Source organism: Penicillium pulvis, assembly GCF_028828015.1.
Source record: "Penicillium pulvis strain IBT 33274 chromosome Unknown contig_10_segment0_segment0, whole genome shotgun sequence".
NCBI lineage: Eukaryota > Fungi > Ascomycota > Eurotiomycetes > Eurotiales > Aspergillaceae > Penicillium > Penicillium pulvis.
This window is the reverse complement of record NW_026643071.1, coordinates 2,083,195-2,098,069: the sequence shown is the minus strand read 5'-3', so window position 1 is coordinate 2,098,069 and position 14,875 is coordinate 2,083,195. Positions and strand designations below refer to the sequence as shown.

Here is a 14,875-nt window from a genome sequence, read left to right as displayed (position 1 = left end):
TGCCTGCCTTTTCTCCGGTCGGCACGGTACGCCGAAAGTAAAATCTGTTCATTTCATGATCATGGCCCTGGAAGTTTGGTCTGGAAGGGATGAAGTTTTGCATGACCGCACTTTCACTCCCTTCCAGGACGCCGACCATGGGACTGCCAGCGTGTCACAGAACACTGGCTAGCATGCTAAATTGGCCTTAGGACAGCTCCGACAATCACCCTCATATCCGCCGATAAGTTTGCTCATAAAGCAACAGGGTCAACCTGTGGTACAGCGGAACGGGGCTTGTGTTTCCAAGGATGATGAACCCTTACGTTTTCACTCAGTATACGGGTTCGCATCTGCAAAGACCCTTTGCGAGGCGCGTTAAGGGGCAATACCTGCGGTGATGAGACTGCTGATCCCGATACCCAACCGTTATGAAGAAAGCTGCACTCCAATTCTAGGATTGTGGCTATCATCTTCATGAAACACACTGCCGTTAAGGCTAACCTACGTTTATTATAGCTGTCAGCGTCACACGCTGGTCGAGAATCAGAGGAAAAAAGAACAAGCATCGGCTGCTATAGCTTGCTGCTACAAGAAAGAACGAACAGACAGAACAATATATGTATTGTGGTGGTATGGAGGAAAGAAGGAGAGAACAAGAGGAAGAAGCGCTGCTCTATCTACAGAACTAGGGTCACCTGATCTCCAGGCTCTGACAATAGCCTTCTAGGTGATAGACTAAGTGACAACATAGACATAGGCTAAAGCATAACCATAACCCGATCGCTAGTCGCCATAAATGAGACTTGCACCGCAATTCCACGACAACGGTCAGTATTATTTACTGATGCCAGCGTCACACACTGGAAGAGGATCAGAGGAGAATGAGGAAACGTAAGCTGCTACAAGAAAGGACGAACAGACAGAGCAAATGTGTATTGTGGTTGTATGGAGGAGAGAAGAAGGAGAAGAGGAAGAAGCGCCATCTATCTACAGAGGTTCGGGTCACCTGACTGCAGCCAGACTCTGACAAATTACAAGACTCTACAACAATAATTGTGAACGCTGCAGTCTGTCTAAATATGTAGGAAATATTGATTAAAATAACGGCGTAATGATTGCCCGCAAATGAAGATTTTTATAGATCAGCAAAAGATTCACCCTAGAGGTTGCCGCCTGAGGCTATAAACCCCGAAGCGTTTAGGAAGACTTTCTAGTAGAGTTTTTCCCCTTGAATCCTTCACGATCGAAAACAGAAATACCCCGTTAGCTAGACCGCATGTTCTAGACTAAAGGAAAATCACCCGGGTGATCGTACTTTAGTCCGAGCGCTAAGTCAGAGCGATCGTACGGAGCTTCTTGATCGCACTGAATTCATTGGAGGGATCGTTCTCGTGCCTTTGGAGTTGGAAACGTGGGGTATTTGACCTAAGAATTCAGACCAGTCTTTCTCGATACACTTTGTCTACCTTTAGCTCCGATTCTTGCGATGCATGTGTGTGGCTGCTAGGTAAATAGGCAGTACTTGGGTGTCCACATTCGAATCCACAAACGAGTCCACAAACGAGTCGAGGAGCGAGTCGAAGAGCAAGTCGAGAAGCGGGTCGAGAAGCAAGTCGAGAAGCGGGTCGAGAACCGAGTCGAGGAGCGGGTCGAGAAGCGGGTCGAGAAACGACTCGACTCACGACCAGGGAAATTGCAGAACACTAGTATTGAAGAAAAGGGGCTTCGGAGATGATTGGTGGCGGACGACAATCCTTTGTTGGTTTCCAAAGTTGCCAGCGCAACAATGTGCGCTTAGGCCGCCTGTAAAATTCCACCCAGAAGAAAGAGATCCATTCCCATTGCAGTCTTGAGTCTTCTCTGAACCCGCAGTATGACCATCACCCTATTCGGGCAAGGTGCAGTCAATAGTACGCACACATTGTTTCAGGCCAAAAAAACATTTTCACTACCGGAATTTATAACCGACATGAATCTCGCTTACACGAGGCTGTGCGTGCTACTACGATTGCGATACAGGAACCTTTTTAGATTCCCGTTACTGGCGGATGGTCGGAACTCCATGATCCGATTCGTTCGTGCCTTGGATTTCCCACTACGGACAGGCCTACTTCCTAATCGAGCTCGATGAGAGAAAGAGAGTTGTGAGTGCGTGAAGTCCGACCGCTTGGGGGCGGGATATCCGCGCCTCGCGAGCTTACTTTGGATTTCATTGACCAATCGAAGGACTATGTTGCCAACGCAGATCAGGCTAGTACTTCTGAAGTGACTTGGATCTCCCCACCCCCTTTTGGACGAGCCCCAATGTGGGTTGGATCTTTTTTCGGCACCATACCTACTCGTAACCAGGTGAGGAGCCCTATCACAGAAGGGGATTAGAAGGGCTTCAACAGGACACTAGTGATTTTGAGATTATTAGCGTTGTATTGATGCCGTATGAAGATATGAATGATAAAATGGTTCAAGCCAGGAATAAAATATTATTAAAGCTGAAACCAAGGAAATAAGGCTGAACGCATAATCCAGGCGATATAGTATCTCATGGAGTATCTACAGAGTCGAACTACTTTGCAGATCTGGTCAGATAGCCTAATCTTACGTAACTTATCATCAGTCAGTCCGAGATATTCAGAAAAATCCTTACTCTGCTTGTAACCTCTTCATCTCATCATTTCTCCTTTTAAAGAGATATTTGTTCATTCTTATCAGGAGATTCACCGTGTCCAAAGTTCTCAGCCACCAAACGACTGATGTAGTAGTGATGAAAGCGGTCGCCAAAGTGTAGTCGTTTGCTCTATTGTTTCATCTCAAGAGAGATCACCATTTCATTTCCACGGACAAGCCGCTAAAGCCCCAACGAGATGTCTGTCCATTAAAAAGCTTAGAACTTGCCGGGGGCAAACCTAAAATGGGGCATAATTCACCATATTACTGCCCCGCACAGGTTTCCAAAGTTTTGGTCCTCCCGGTAAGTGTGGGTTTGGATCTGGAGTTCGATTCGGGAAATGGTGGATTCAAGATCCACTCGGGCCCACTTCCAGTTCGCTTTTCAGAAGCGTGATATCACAGAGTAAAGCACCGTTAGAGACAAAAGAGCATCCCGCATGGACCGCTCTGAGAAGTCATAGCGGAGTGGAGCCCAGCGCTTTCCGACTCCAAAAGAAAGGGGGAGAAGGTGGGTGCTCGAAAACTTTGTTCACGTGGGCCTCGAAATACGTTACATAGGCTATCGTAGAACCACATCGTTGATTACTCCGTTAATCATCCCTCTCTTTTCGTTAAGGATCAGCTTCCAGAAAGCGAAAATCCTTTGGGGAAAGCTACTGAAGCTGTTGATGGGGAAAAGATAGGATTAGGAGGCTTTCTGGTCCAGCCTGATTCGGTCAACAAAGAAACAAAGAATATTCCACATCTGCGGGACGGACCGCTTGAGTGACCGTAAGATAAGAATACTCGTACTTTGAGGAAATCTCGGTCTAAGCCACCAAGAACTAGCAAACTTCGCCAATTTTATTGTTTGTCTTTTGCAATCCCTCTCGGAACTCCTTTTTTTAATATGAAACAGTCGGCCCCGCACGTTCGACCGATGATTAGAGTTGACAGGTCAATCCCGAAAGAGTCATAGATCTTGAGTACTAAACAAGCTAAGATGCTCGTCATGAGTCGCGGGCATGTATTTGCTGGGGGGGGGTTTCAATTATTTCAAGAGGAAAATTCAAAATGAGATAAGCCATCATCCGTACGTAATACCTGCTCTGTCGTAGCCAATCTCAGTCCAGGTCTTCAAGGGCTGAGAGACCACGTCGCCTGACTGTGAGTGGTCGACCATTAGGAGCTATTCAAACAGCACAATGTGTTGTTGGATGGACACCTGACCACATGTAGATAGATACCTGGATATGTCATTGATAATACTACTGCTCCGAATTTCCATCTTCATTTCTGGGAACTAGCAAACATTGTTTGTGTTCGGGCAGTACATGAAGCATATAAAGATCCATGGATATCACCCCTCGTCTATTTACCTAGATGCGTAGGGAGCGAAGGGCAAAGATCTGATCCCTCAATTTATTATGGTCCTGTCCTGCCTTTCAACTTGAACAATTTCAACCCAGAGCATTTTTTTGCCTATACTGTAATCCAAGACCAGATAAAACACAACACCCAACCCCCAAAGCCCCCCCAAACCAATATTTTAGCAGCTCATTCTTTATCTACCCGACATCAAAGCCTGCCTCTCAAACTTCGCGACCCGCGGTCGCTGTTACGCCCCTAGTCTGAGGCCGATGAGTGAGCTTTATTGTGTGAATATGAGCATGGATTTGGCTCACTATTGTCAAAAATGTATGTAGAGCGTTTTCTAACGCCTTGAATCTCGTTCGTGTCGTTCGATGGGATGAGGATAGGTTCCTAGAGCACGAGTGAAGAATTGGTTAGCAATGGAGACCAATGTATGAGCTCAAGATCTTCAATACGAACTGGCAAGTCGGTTCCTTCCTCTTCGACGGGTGGATCTTCCACTGGCGGTGTTGGCTCGGCGAGAAATATTTTCGCCAGAACTTTGACAATGGCGGCGCCGGCGGTGCGAAGCTCTTGCTCGACGGGCATTTTTGTTGAAGAAGTCCCACAAGTATTGGAGAACAGATGAGGAGAAATATATTTTGGAAACTAGATGAGCAGAAATAAGGAGGGAGAGGTAGGGGTCGGCCTTTATAGGACCGGGACACCCAAATCCTGGTCAACCTTGCTAACTCTTCACCGATTCGAATTTAACCTGTTGAACACGCATAGATTACTCAAGTGTGGAAATCGCAGAGGCCAGGCAAGACTAGGAATGCATAGTACTTTCCTCCGGCTGCAGCCCTAAATACAGTAGAACCAAGGTCAGAGATTGGTTCGGGGAAGAAAGAGAGAGATTCCGGCCACAAGTACCATGGCGATCAAGGCAAATAGCTTAGTAGGCGGTTATTGGTCAATGTTGAATTTTCCGCTATATGAATGCATTGTACTTTTGACTCCCTGCACTGCGTTTCCGATGCATAAGGGATGACGCCTCAAGTACAGATAATGAAATGAGACGCTAAACCAGAAAAAATTGTTTCCCACCCAGCTTTTGGTGTTTTTGTTTTGATTAGAAAATTCAAAAGTACAGTACGATTTGATAGATCGTGGATGTACGTTTGCAATTACCATAAAAGCCAGGGATTATTATAACCCACTCATCAGCCCACGCATTATTTCGATCTCGATGGCGCCAAAGAGGAAAAAAAGGGCCCTCAGTAACCACGGCTTATGTATAGTCCCTTGATCTATTTATGCATTCAATGCATGTTGGTGCGGGACTGTCAACGTAAAAGCTACTGGGAAGCGCTTTTCCCAAGAGATGCGGTATGGCCCGGGGACCAGGGACCGGGGAATTCTTACTCAAAAGAACACATCGCTAAAAGATTGTACACAGGTGTCATGGATGCAGAATGACGCAAATTGCATGGATCAAATCAACCTTGGAAGTTGACATCCGCAGATCTCCTGCGCCCGAAACTTCCAAGACAGGAAACCAAAAAAAGCAAAAGAAAAAAAAAGAAGTTCAGAATGCAGCGGAAAGAGAAACCAAAGTTTGATCCGTTGCGAGTCTATCTAGATCGCCTGGGGGAGCAAACCCGGTGCCTTGACGCACCTTCACCACACACCGCGATCATGATACTCGACTGATCTAAGCCATCTTTCGGAAGGATTGTGGAATTTATTCTGCAATGGGACTAACACTCAACAAACGCCGCTGGACCTGGCCTGCGCAATCCTGTGGAGGTGGGTATCCCCGTTTTCGCTCTCCACTCATGCAGGATGTCCGTCTACTCATGCAGGATTTTTGTCTGATTTGGTTTTGATTGCCCGTATCTTTCTCTCCACCATCACATCGCATCAGATCATCACTGCAGAAGCAACCCGTCGAAGGCTCATGTAAGTTCTGATTTGCTCGCCCGGTGCCATGTGGTTTTGTCCGGCACTTTGACCCCTAAAGGGGCACTACTTCAAGCCAAATGATGCATGTAGTACATGCACCTATGGCTGAACTGTAATTATCAAGTTTTTTTTTGCATCATTACTAAATTTTCATTTTTTGCTTGTGTTTTCCCCCTCCCCCTTTATCTCTCCTTTTCCCCTTCGATTAATAGCCCTCCTCAGCGGCGGTGAGAAGCATGTGTTGGCCTTTTCATTTCAATGGGATCCACCCTTGTGCATCGTGGCCGTGCAAAATGATCAGTCCCATTCGGAAATGATACGGCAAGCGGAGCCGTTTTACCGCACGTTGGCTTGAAAGAGCCGAAGAACCCAGAGAAAACTATTGAGTCATCCTATCCATCAAATCGAGTGCATGCATGCGTGATAGGACTTCGAACTCGACAACCTCATGGGGCTGTTGGGTCAATATCAGGGCGGTGGGGCTGGGGCGTGCTTCGCCCCATGATTAGGAGCCGCATTTGATGAAGGGGCTGCCTGGAGCGATCGGTATCACACCCAGGTGAATCTGCACCATGGTCGCCATTTTGGCCCCATTTCCCTTCCCACGAAGAACTTGATGGAAATGTATGGAAGAACCCAGCCTAGTTCCATCACTGATGGACAACTGGTCACACACAATCTGCTCAGCTCCGAGAATATGGTGACATGCTGTTTTTCCGATGAGTGAACAGCGATCAGACTTAAATTATCGGAAATTGACATAACTGACAACCCGCCTGCGTTGAAAGTCCATGAAAACCAGGTGCATCACAATATCCTTACATTCCCTGCTCTGGCTGGTGTTTCTCTCCGGTCGGCAAGGTACGCCTGTTGCAAGACTTCGTCACTTCATTTTCAATGCTGTCAAACATTAGACTGGAAATGGGTTGGCTTTTTGCAATGACCCTGTCTCTGCTCCCTTCCTGGGCGCGACGACAGGACTACCATCGTGCAACTTGACACTGACCAGAATGCTAACTTATGTTTGACACAGCTCCGATCTCAATCTTCACATCGGTCTATACTAGTCTGTTCTCCCCAGTAGCCATGCCCCCGTTATCCTCTGAACGAATTGCCGAGAGCCGCTCGAGATATTTGAATGATACGCCCCAGTGTCTTGATCGCCCATGGAGCAAAAAGAACAGCCATGCTATCATGAAAATCATCTTTTGTGTTTGGAATGATGTCCCAACTGCTGAGCACCTGCATAAGATGCAACTTCCGGTTTCAAAAGACCCTCTGCGTGGCACGTTAAGGGGCAATGCCCTCGGTGTAGAGGCTACTGGCCTCGATACCCGACCGGCATGAATGAAAGCTGAACTTCGATTCCACGATCGCGGCCATCATCATTCATTTGAATACACTGCCGGTAAGATGAAGATGCATCCCCACAGCCTTCTTCATGACACCTCAAGGGACAGTACTGACAAAGGCCAAAGCCTGACCCGACCGCTGGTCACCATGAAAGGAACCTTTTAGTGCAACTCCACGATTGCAGTCAGAATTTATCGCTCGGCTAAACTACAACAATGACTGAGAAGGTTCAAAATATGACAATGGTTGGTTAACACAACGGTGGAATGAATGCCCTAACACAAGATTTTTCCATAGATCAGCAAAAACTCACCCCGGACGTTGCCGCCCAAGGCTACAAACCCCGAAGGGTTTAGGAAGTTTCGCTGGCAGAGGATCGGCTCTTGCTTTTTCCCACCCTCTCCCGAGAGGCAGGTGCGTTGCTTCCGTAACTCTAGGAGCTACAACCGCGGACTCGCTTGAATGCAGCAATGGACGACCGAGGCCAGACCACTACGCCACTCACCCTTGGTTAGAATAACCTCCCCCAAATCGTTCTTTGATTGAACCCCATGAATATTTCAGGTAGGTGGATCACCACAGTGGAGTCGCCCCACCATACTAAGATTTACTTGTGGGTTCGGGAAGCTTTGATTTAACCTCTCGCCTTTTTCTCAGGAATTCATTCGTTAACCGGGGCGCTTTGTAGACCGAAAATGAGGTTGGCGATGCGGTTTGGTTATGAAGCTATTCCCACGGAGGTTGCGCGACCGGCCAACATCAGGCTGCGACAGGTCAATGCAGATGGCTTTGGGATTCCAAACCAATTGAAATGAATCTTTTCCATGCGGAGAGTATATTCCAAATTTTTCTTTTCCATTTTTTCCGAATTTTGAGCGCTCAACCAGCATTTTACCCTGGACGGTGCTTTGGCACTTAGGGCTCACGGGACGCGATCAAGGATTCCCCGGCGGGACCACATGTTCAAGCACTAGATTTACCAAATGCCGAGTCTCCACCTTCAGAGCTAAATTCTCGAACATCTAGCCGATCAAACGGTGTCCTTTTGCTTACGGTACTTGTGTCAGAACAGATAGATCACATTTCATCACACATCACCGTACTTGACGCGCAAATCCTGTGGTCGCACGCAGCTCAAAATCGCTTAAATCCAAACCTCATCTACGCATGCCTCTTCCGTTTCCGACCAGCAAGTTTACACACCAAAAATGGCGCGAAAGTGGTCTCAAAAGCTCGTGGACATCCAGAGCACCGAAAGCTGCGAAAAGAAACTGAATTGACAAGTTCACTGGGATTCGATCTCGCGATCTTTCGATTTCTTGTTTACTTTCTTCTCGAGGTAATTACCTATTCCAATATAATTGTCCAGGGAGACGGATCTGAACCATGGGTCCACTGTTTACAGTTCCCAGAGCTCGGCCCGTGACGTAGCATCAGCCCTAACTTTCAGGCCAAGAGTTCTCGACGATTGGGTTTTCAGGGGCCTCAGGGGCGGGATGGTGCATGGTTGAAAGTGGAATCCCCTGCATAAACATTTTGCCGAAATAACACAATTTCAACGTCTCTCGATCGGCTGGTCTCGGTCGCACGTCTCGATTTGTCCTAGTACTGTGATTGTGCAAGACAAAGTACGTCGCCGCTAATACTCTCGCTACAGTCACATGCATGCTGCATGAAATCTTTCTCCAACTCCGAACTCGGAGCATTTCAATCAAGCCTGCCTTGTGCAGAAGCTGACATATGTAATGCTGCTCCATTTTCTACTTTATTCTAGCTTAGGATACGTACAAAAGTACCTGCGTGGAACTGGGTTCTCATTCCACTCTTCGGGGTTCTCCGATACGGGATATTGGCCTGCATGGCGAGTGAAATGGTGAAGGTCTCCCACCGAGTGAGTAGGTATCTAGTTCTCTGCTCTTTTCTCTTTGTCATCCCCTCGACGGCATGAAGCAGCGGCAAGGATCCACCCTCAATTTTGTGACTACATTCATATTTGCCAAAACCTCTTGTTCCTTCTGGGAGGAGTTTCAACTCTTAATCTCTCTGCCACTCAAATATTTCTTTTCATGTCTGTGGAATTAATATGCTGCGGGTGCTTTGATTGAATTTGAGAGTGGAGGGAGATGTGTTGAGGGGAGGAAGGTTGGTGCTGGGACTTATACCCCTGTTTCGATGCGTAGGCGTTTTCCTCTGCGGGACACTGAATTGCCGACTTGACCCAAGCTAGATGTCTGAACCGGATTGATCGCGTGTCAGCGTAGGGACAGCAAATTTTCGGCGCACTCATCAGGCGGCTCAGGTCCTTGGTGATTGCTAGTAGATTTAGTAAATCATTCAGGTCGCAGCGAGGGTTGGAACTTACGACCACTGCTGCATTTACTTGTAAATGACAATATACAGCCCCTGACGCGTCTAGTATTTGATCTTGATAGATGTGTTAATTAACATTAAAGTCGCAAGTAATATGGGGCAAGTAATAGGGGGCCTGCTGATTACAGTATGCTTTAATTCGATATGGACTCGCATTCTGGCACCTTGCATTACTTTTGGCTGACCGTTGGAGGTTTTCCTACGTACTCCTAGCTCGCATCAGACTCTCATTCCTAGGGGCTCTTAGGTACGGCATGTAATCGCAATAAGGACATCTCTGGGCACATTGAGATATTGCCTTTTGCTAGCAGTCAGTATAGTTGGAATTAGTAGCATGGAGTAATAACTCACAACGGGCCCTGGGAATGGAAATGAAGAATAAAGTTCATCCATCTCGTGGTCTGGGCCATTGCGGATTCTCTTCACGGCCCCGGAAGAAGACTGTAAGAGGGTGCGAGTCAATCGGTACGTCAATTGTAATAACGTACCTACCAACGAACAGGAGCTGAAGTTCGCTCTTGATATCAGTTATCTAGAGAGTATGGAGGGCAGCTGGTAGAGTATTTAACACTCCCGAGAAGGAACAGGATAGGAGCTGGGGGGGTTTTGGATTGAGCCATCAGCAAGGCGGTTAGTTGAATGATGAAGGCAAATAAGCAGAAGACAAAGAAAACTAAGGCTACTATTAGCCGCGTTTTGCTAATATACTAATTGAAGTACGAGTGAAGAAAGAATGAAAGTAATCAGTCTCGTTTCAGGGGTAAGAGGAAGAAGAAATGGAGAGAAAGCTCCATGTCAAAATCATGACGCTGACTGCATGAACACTGATCTCTGGAATCCAACTTCTTATATCCAGTGTGGCCGTCTAAGTATGTCTTCCAACTCTTTTTAAATACATAAACAGGGCTCACAGCCAGGACAGACAAGGAAATGGGAATTTGTCACTTAGACAGAGTCGCAATAGAAGACACTTGAGTTGCAGACTTCGTAGACGTGACGTGGGTCTCTTCCTCTGGTGGTGTTTCAATCTGCGATCTAGCAGGCTTGAAGGCCGAAGTTTCGTCACCAGCTGTACCACGCCATTTTTCCAACATGGATATAGCTTTCAAAGTGTCTGGATGGTCAGGGCCTAATTGCTGGCCACGACCTTCAGCACACTTAGCCATCATTTGCATAGCAGCTTCGTTTTCGCCTAAGGATCTCAAGGTGACTGCCAAATTACCCATACTGCTTAGAGTGTCTAGGTGCTCTAGCCCAAGCACCCGCTTGTGAGTGTCCACCAAGTGCACCCAAAGCTCTTTGGATTCCTTCAATCGCTCCTGATGAAAATAGCTTACTGCTAAATCATTCATATCGGTCAGAATCTTTGGATGGTCCGGCCCAAGCTCTTTCTTGCGAGTTTTCAATAGATGCGCCAGAAGCTCTTCGGCTTCCTTCCATCGCCCCTGCTTCAGGAAGGTTGATTCCAGATTATCCATGCTGGCTAGCGTGTCTGGATGCTCTAGCCCAAGCACCCGCTTGCGAGTGTCCACCGCCTGCACCAAAAGCTCTTCAGCTTCCTTCCATCGCTCCTGATTAAAATAGCTTACTGCTAAACTATTCATACTGGTCAGAGTCTCTGGATGCTTTGGCCCAAGCACTTTCTCACGAGTCTTCAATAAATGCGCCTGAAGCTCTTCGGCTTCCTTCCATCGCCCTTGCTTCTCAAGGTTTGATTCCAGATCAACCATGCTGACTAGCGTGTCCGGATGCTCTGGCCCAAGCATCTGCTTCTTAGTGTCTACCACCTGCACCCAAAGCTCTTCAGCTTCTTTCCATCGCTCCTGCTTCTGGTAGTTGCTTGCCAGGTTATTCATGCTGGTTAGAGTGTCTAGATGCTCTAGCCCAAGCACCCGCTTGCGAGTGTCCACCGCCTGCACCAAAAGCTCTTCGGCTTCCTTCCATCGCTCCTGATGAAAATAGCGTACTGCTAAATTATTCATATCGGTCAGAGTTTTTGAATGCTCTGGCCCAAGCACTTTCTTGCGAGTTTTTAACAAAAGTGCCAGAAGCTCGTCGGCTTCCTTCCATCGCCCCTGCTTTTCGAAGAATGATTTCAGATTATCCATGCTGACTAGGGTGTCTGGATCTTCTAGCCCAAGCACCCGCTTGCGAGTGTCCACCGCCTGCACCAAAAGCTCTTCGGCTTCCTTCCATCGCTCCTGCTTCTGGTAGTTGGTTGCCAGGTTATTCATGCTGGTAAGAGTGTCTGGATGCTCTGGCCCAAGCACCCGTTTGCGAGTGTTCACTACCTGCACCCAAAGCTCTTCAGCTTCCTTCCATCGCTTCTGATAAAAATAGCATACTGCTAAATGACCCAGACTAGCCAGAGTGCCTGGATGCTCTGGCCCAAGCACTTGCTTGCGATTTTGGAACGCCTGGCCCTCGAGCTCTTCGGCTTCCTTCCATCGCCCCTGACTCTGGTAGGTCAATGCCAGATTGGCCATGCTATTTAGGGTGTCTGGATGCTTTAGCCCAGGCGCTAGCTTTCGAGCCTCTAACACCTGCACTTGAAGCTCTTCGGCCTCTTTCCATCTCCCCTCGTCGTGGTAGTTGATTGCCAGGTTATTCATGCTGGTTAGAATGTCTGGATGGTCTGGCCTGAGCACATGCTTGCGAGTCTGTAATACCTGGCTTCCGAGCTCTTCAGCCTCCTTCCATCGCCCCTGCTTTTGGTAGAATAATGCTAGATTACTCATGCTAGTCAGAGTTGCTGGATGCTCTGGCCCGAGTATCTGCTTGCGAGTGTCCACCACCTGTAACCCAAGCTCTTCAGCTTCCTTATATCGTCCCAGATTCTTGTAGGTTAATGCCAGATTACTCATGCAATGTAGAGTGCCTGGATGCTCGAGCCCGAGCACTAGCTTTTGAGTCTCTAAAACCTGCATCTGAAGCTCTTCTGCCTCCTTCAATCGATTTTGTTCTCCGTACATCGTTGCTAAATTAGCCATACTGCTTAGAGTATCTGGGTGCTTTAGCCCAAGCACCCGCTTGCGAGTTTCCATCACCTGCATCTCAAGCTCTTCGGATTCCTTCCATCGCCCTAGATTGTAGTAGGTTGCTCCCAGACTATTCATGCTGGCTAGAGTTTGTGAATGCTCTGGCCCAAGTGCCTTGGAGCAGAGCTTGAGTGCTTCGATCTCAAGCTCTTCGGCCTCCTGCAATTGCCCCTGATTCCAGTAGGTCGATGCCAGATTTCTCATGCTTCTTAGAGTTTCCGGATGCTCTAGCCCAAGCACCTGCCTGCAAGTCTCCATAACCTGTAGCTGGAGCTCTTCAGCTTTCTTCCACTCCCCTCCGTCAATATACAACAAGCCAAGTAAATTTGAACTGCTCAGTGTTTTCTCATTTTCCGGCCCAAATAAATCTTTCCTTGCTATCGTTGCCTTCTTTGCCATTTTTATACCATCGACGAAATCTCCCTTCGTAGATGCAAATGATGCGGCTTTGTGAAGCAGTGATGCCCAATTTTCCATTGAGGATTTTCCAGCAGGATGTCGCGTCAGTGTGGACTGCACATGGGGGAATAGTAATTGACACCCCTTCCAATTCTCAAAACTTCCTTCCGGAAAATTTCTGTCGAGCCGTCGGATAAAGATTTCCTTCCAGTGCTCTATAAGGCCTTGAGCCTGAAGCCACTCCTGCATTCCTAGCTGGACCAATCGATGCATCTCGAAGACCACTTGGTCTGGGGTCACAGATATCAACGAATAGTCCTTGAGCAATAAGATATCGTCCTCAAACTTGTCAATCTCGCTGGATACGCTTTCATCATCCTCTGTGTCACTTGGGTTACCTCCATCCTCCGTTTCTGCAGCTTTGTCTTCTTGCAGAAGACTTTCAGGAATCCCTTGTCTATCAAAAAAGCTCATAAGAGATAGAAGATCTGCCGCTGAAGGCTTTTTCCCCCGAATATGCTCAAACGATATCTGCCAGGTTAGAAGGATAGAATTCTTTGCTTCTGGGTCTCTGCGAAGCTGACCTCCTTCATAATCAAGAAGTTTCATTTTCTGCCGATCGCTCTTTTGAAATCTTTCTAGATATTTTGTGACTGACTCTCGTGGTGCTCTTTGCTTGATATAGGCCGCCGCCTGCACAATCGCGAGCGGCATGAATTCTAGAGCTTCAACTAGTTGAATGATTGCCGAGCGATCATATTGTGCGTCGATCTTCTTTTCAAAAAGCGAGATTGCGTTGGATTTTTTCATCGGTTCCACCAGAAGAATGTCATAGTCTTCCACGATTCTTAATGCCACCTCTCTACTTCGACTTGTCATCACAATGCAGCCAGTTGCGTTCTGACAGAAATACGACCAGATAGATGGTTCAGGGCCACTACTATCGTTATTCGCCAGGCTAGACTTTCTTGCAGGTATATGGAGAAAATCATCGTCGTCGAGATTATCCAGGACGAGAACCCAATTCCCAGTCTTTGCATCATTGAGCCAATCACGGAGGAGCTGGAAGATATTGACCTTGGTATCCTGCCGGCCTCGTATCTTGGCGCGGTCGGCGATCTCTCGGCAACTCTGCTCAAAGCGAGTTGCATTGCTCGCATATATCCAGAAAACCCACGTGTCGGGCGATCGATCTAGAACTCGATGGCAATATTCTATTGCAAGTTGTGATTTCCTTATATGAGAATTAGTAACAGGTGCGTATATTGTCTATCTTATTAAAGATTACCCCACACCACCTAGGCCGACAAGTGCTATCCGAGCACCTTGCGTTGCGCCTTTCGCTTGGATTTGATCGAGTAGAGTTCCACGGTCAATGAAATCTGGGTCGCGACGGAACGGGACGGTCGAGACAGGGGATGGTGGGGTTTCCGGACGCTCTGAGCCAAGAAGCGGCTATTAGTCCTGGCTGGAGTAATATGCCTTGTGAAGTTTACCTGGGGGTAGTTGGATCTCTCCATAATTTATTCCCACCTGGTATCCTGAGTTTGCGTGGCCGAACGATATGGAAGTCATGGTGTGCTCGCGATTCATTTGGACGTATCTCTGTGCAGAGCTAATATTCAAACTCTCAGGGAATAGAAGACCCCTCATCCTTAGCCTCAACATCATGTGACCTGGGCGCTCAAATAGATGTGCTCAGACCCTCAACAGCTTCTTTGCTATGTCAATTCTTTTGCAGGAAATAGAACACACATGTTTCAATTAGG

The 14,875-nt window shown here is 47.5% G+C and overlaps 3 protein-coding genes across 3 annotated transcripts; 1 reads left to right on the top strand and 2 right to left on the bottom strand.

Annotated features, from left to right (window-relative positions):
* Positions 1 to 4,220: 4,220 nt before the first annotated feature.
* Positions 4,221 to 4,590, bottom strand: N7503_000806 (uncharacterized protein; the record flags this gene model as incomplete). Its single annotated transcript, XM_057060367.1, has 3 exons — positions 4,221 to 4,243; positions 4,314 to 4,392; positions 4,462 to 4,590. The coding sequence occupies 3 exons, from the start codon at positions 4,588 to 4,590 to the stop codon at positions 4,221 to 4,223; spliced, it is 231 nt and encodes a 76-aa protein (XP_056927290.1).
* A 2,442-nt stretch (positions 4,591 to 7,032) lies between these two features.
* Positions 7,033 to 7,293, top strand: N7503_000805 (uncharacterized protein; the record flags this gene model as incomplete). The annotated part of the gene is made up of 1 exon (XM_057060366.1): positions 7,033 to 7,293. One exon carries the CDS (start codon positions 7,033 to 7,035, stop codon positions 7,291 to 7,293), a length of 261 nt encoding a protein of 86 aa, XP_056927289.1.
* A 3,317-nt stretch (positions 7,294 to 10,610) lies between these two features.
* On the bottom strand, positions 10,611 to 14,681 carry N7503_000804 (P-loop containing nucleoside triphosphate hydrolase protein; the record flags this gene model as incomplete). The annotated part of the gene is made up of 3 exons (XM_057060365.1): positions 10,611 to 14,340; positions 14,395 to 14,545; positions 14,603 to 14,681. The coding sequence occupies 3 exons, from the start codon at positions 14,679 to 14,681 to the stop codon at positions 10,611 to 10,613; spliced, it is 3,960 nt and encodes a 1,319-aa protein (XP_056927288.1).
* Positions 14,682 to 14,875: the final 194 nt, after the last annotated feature.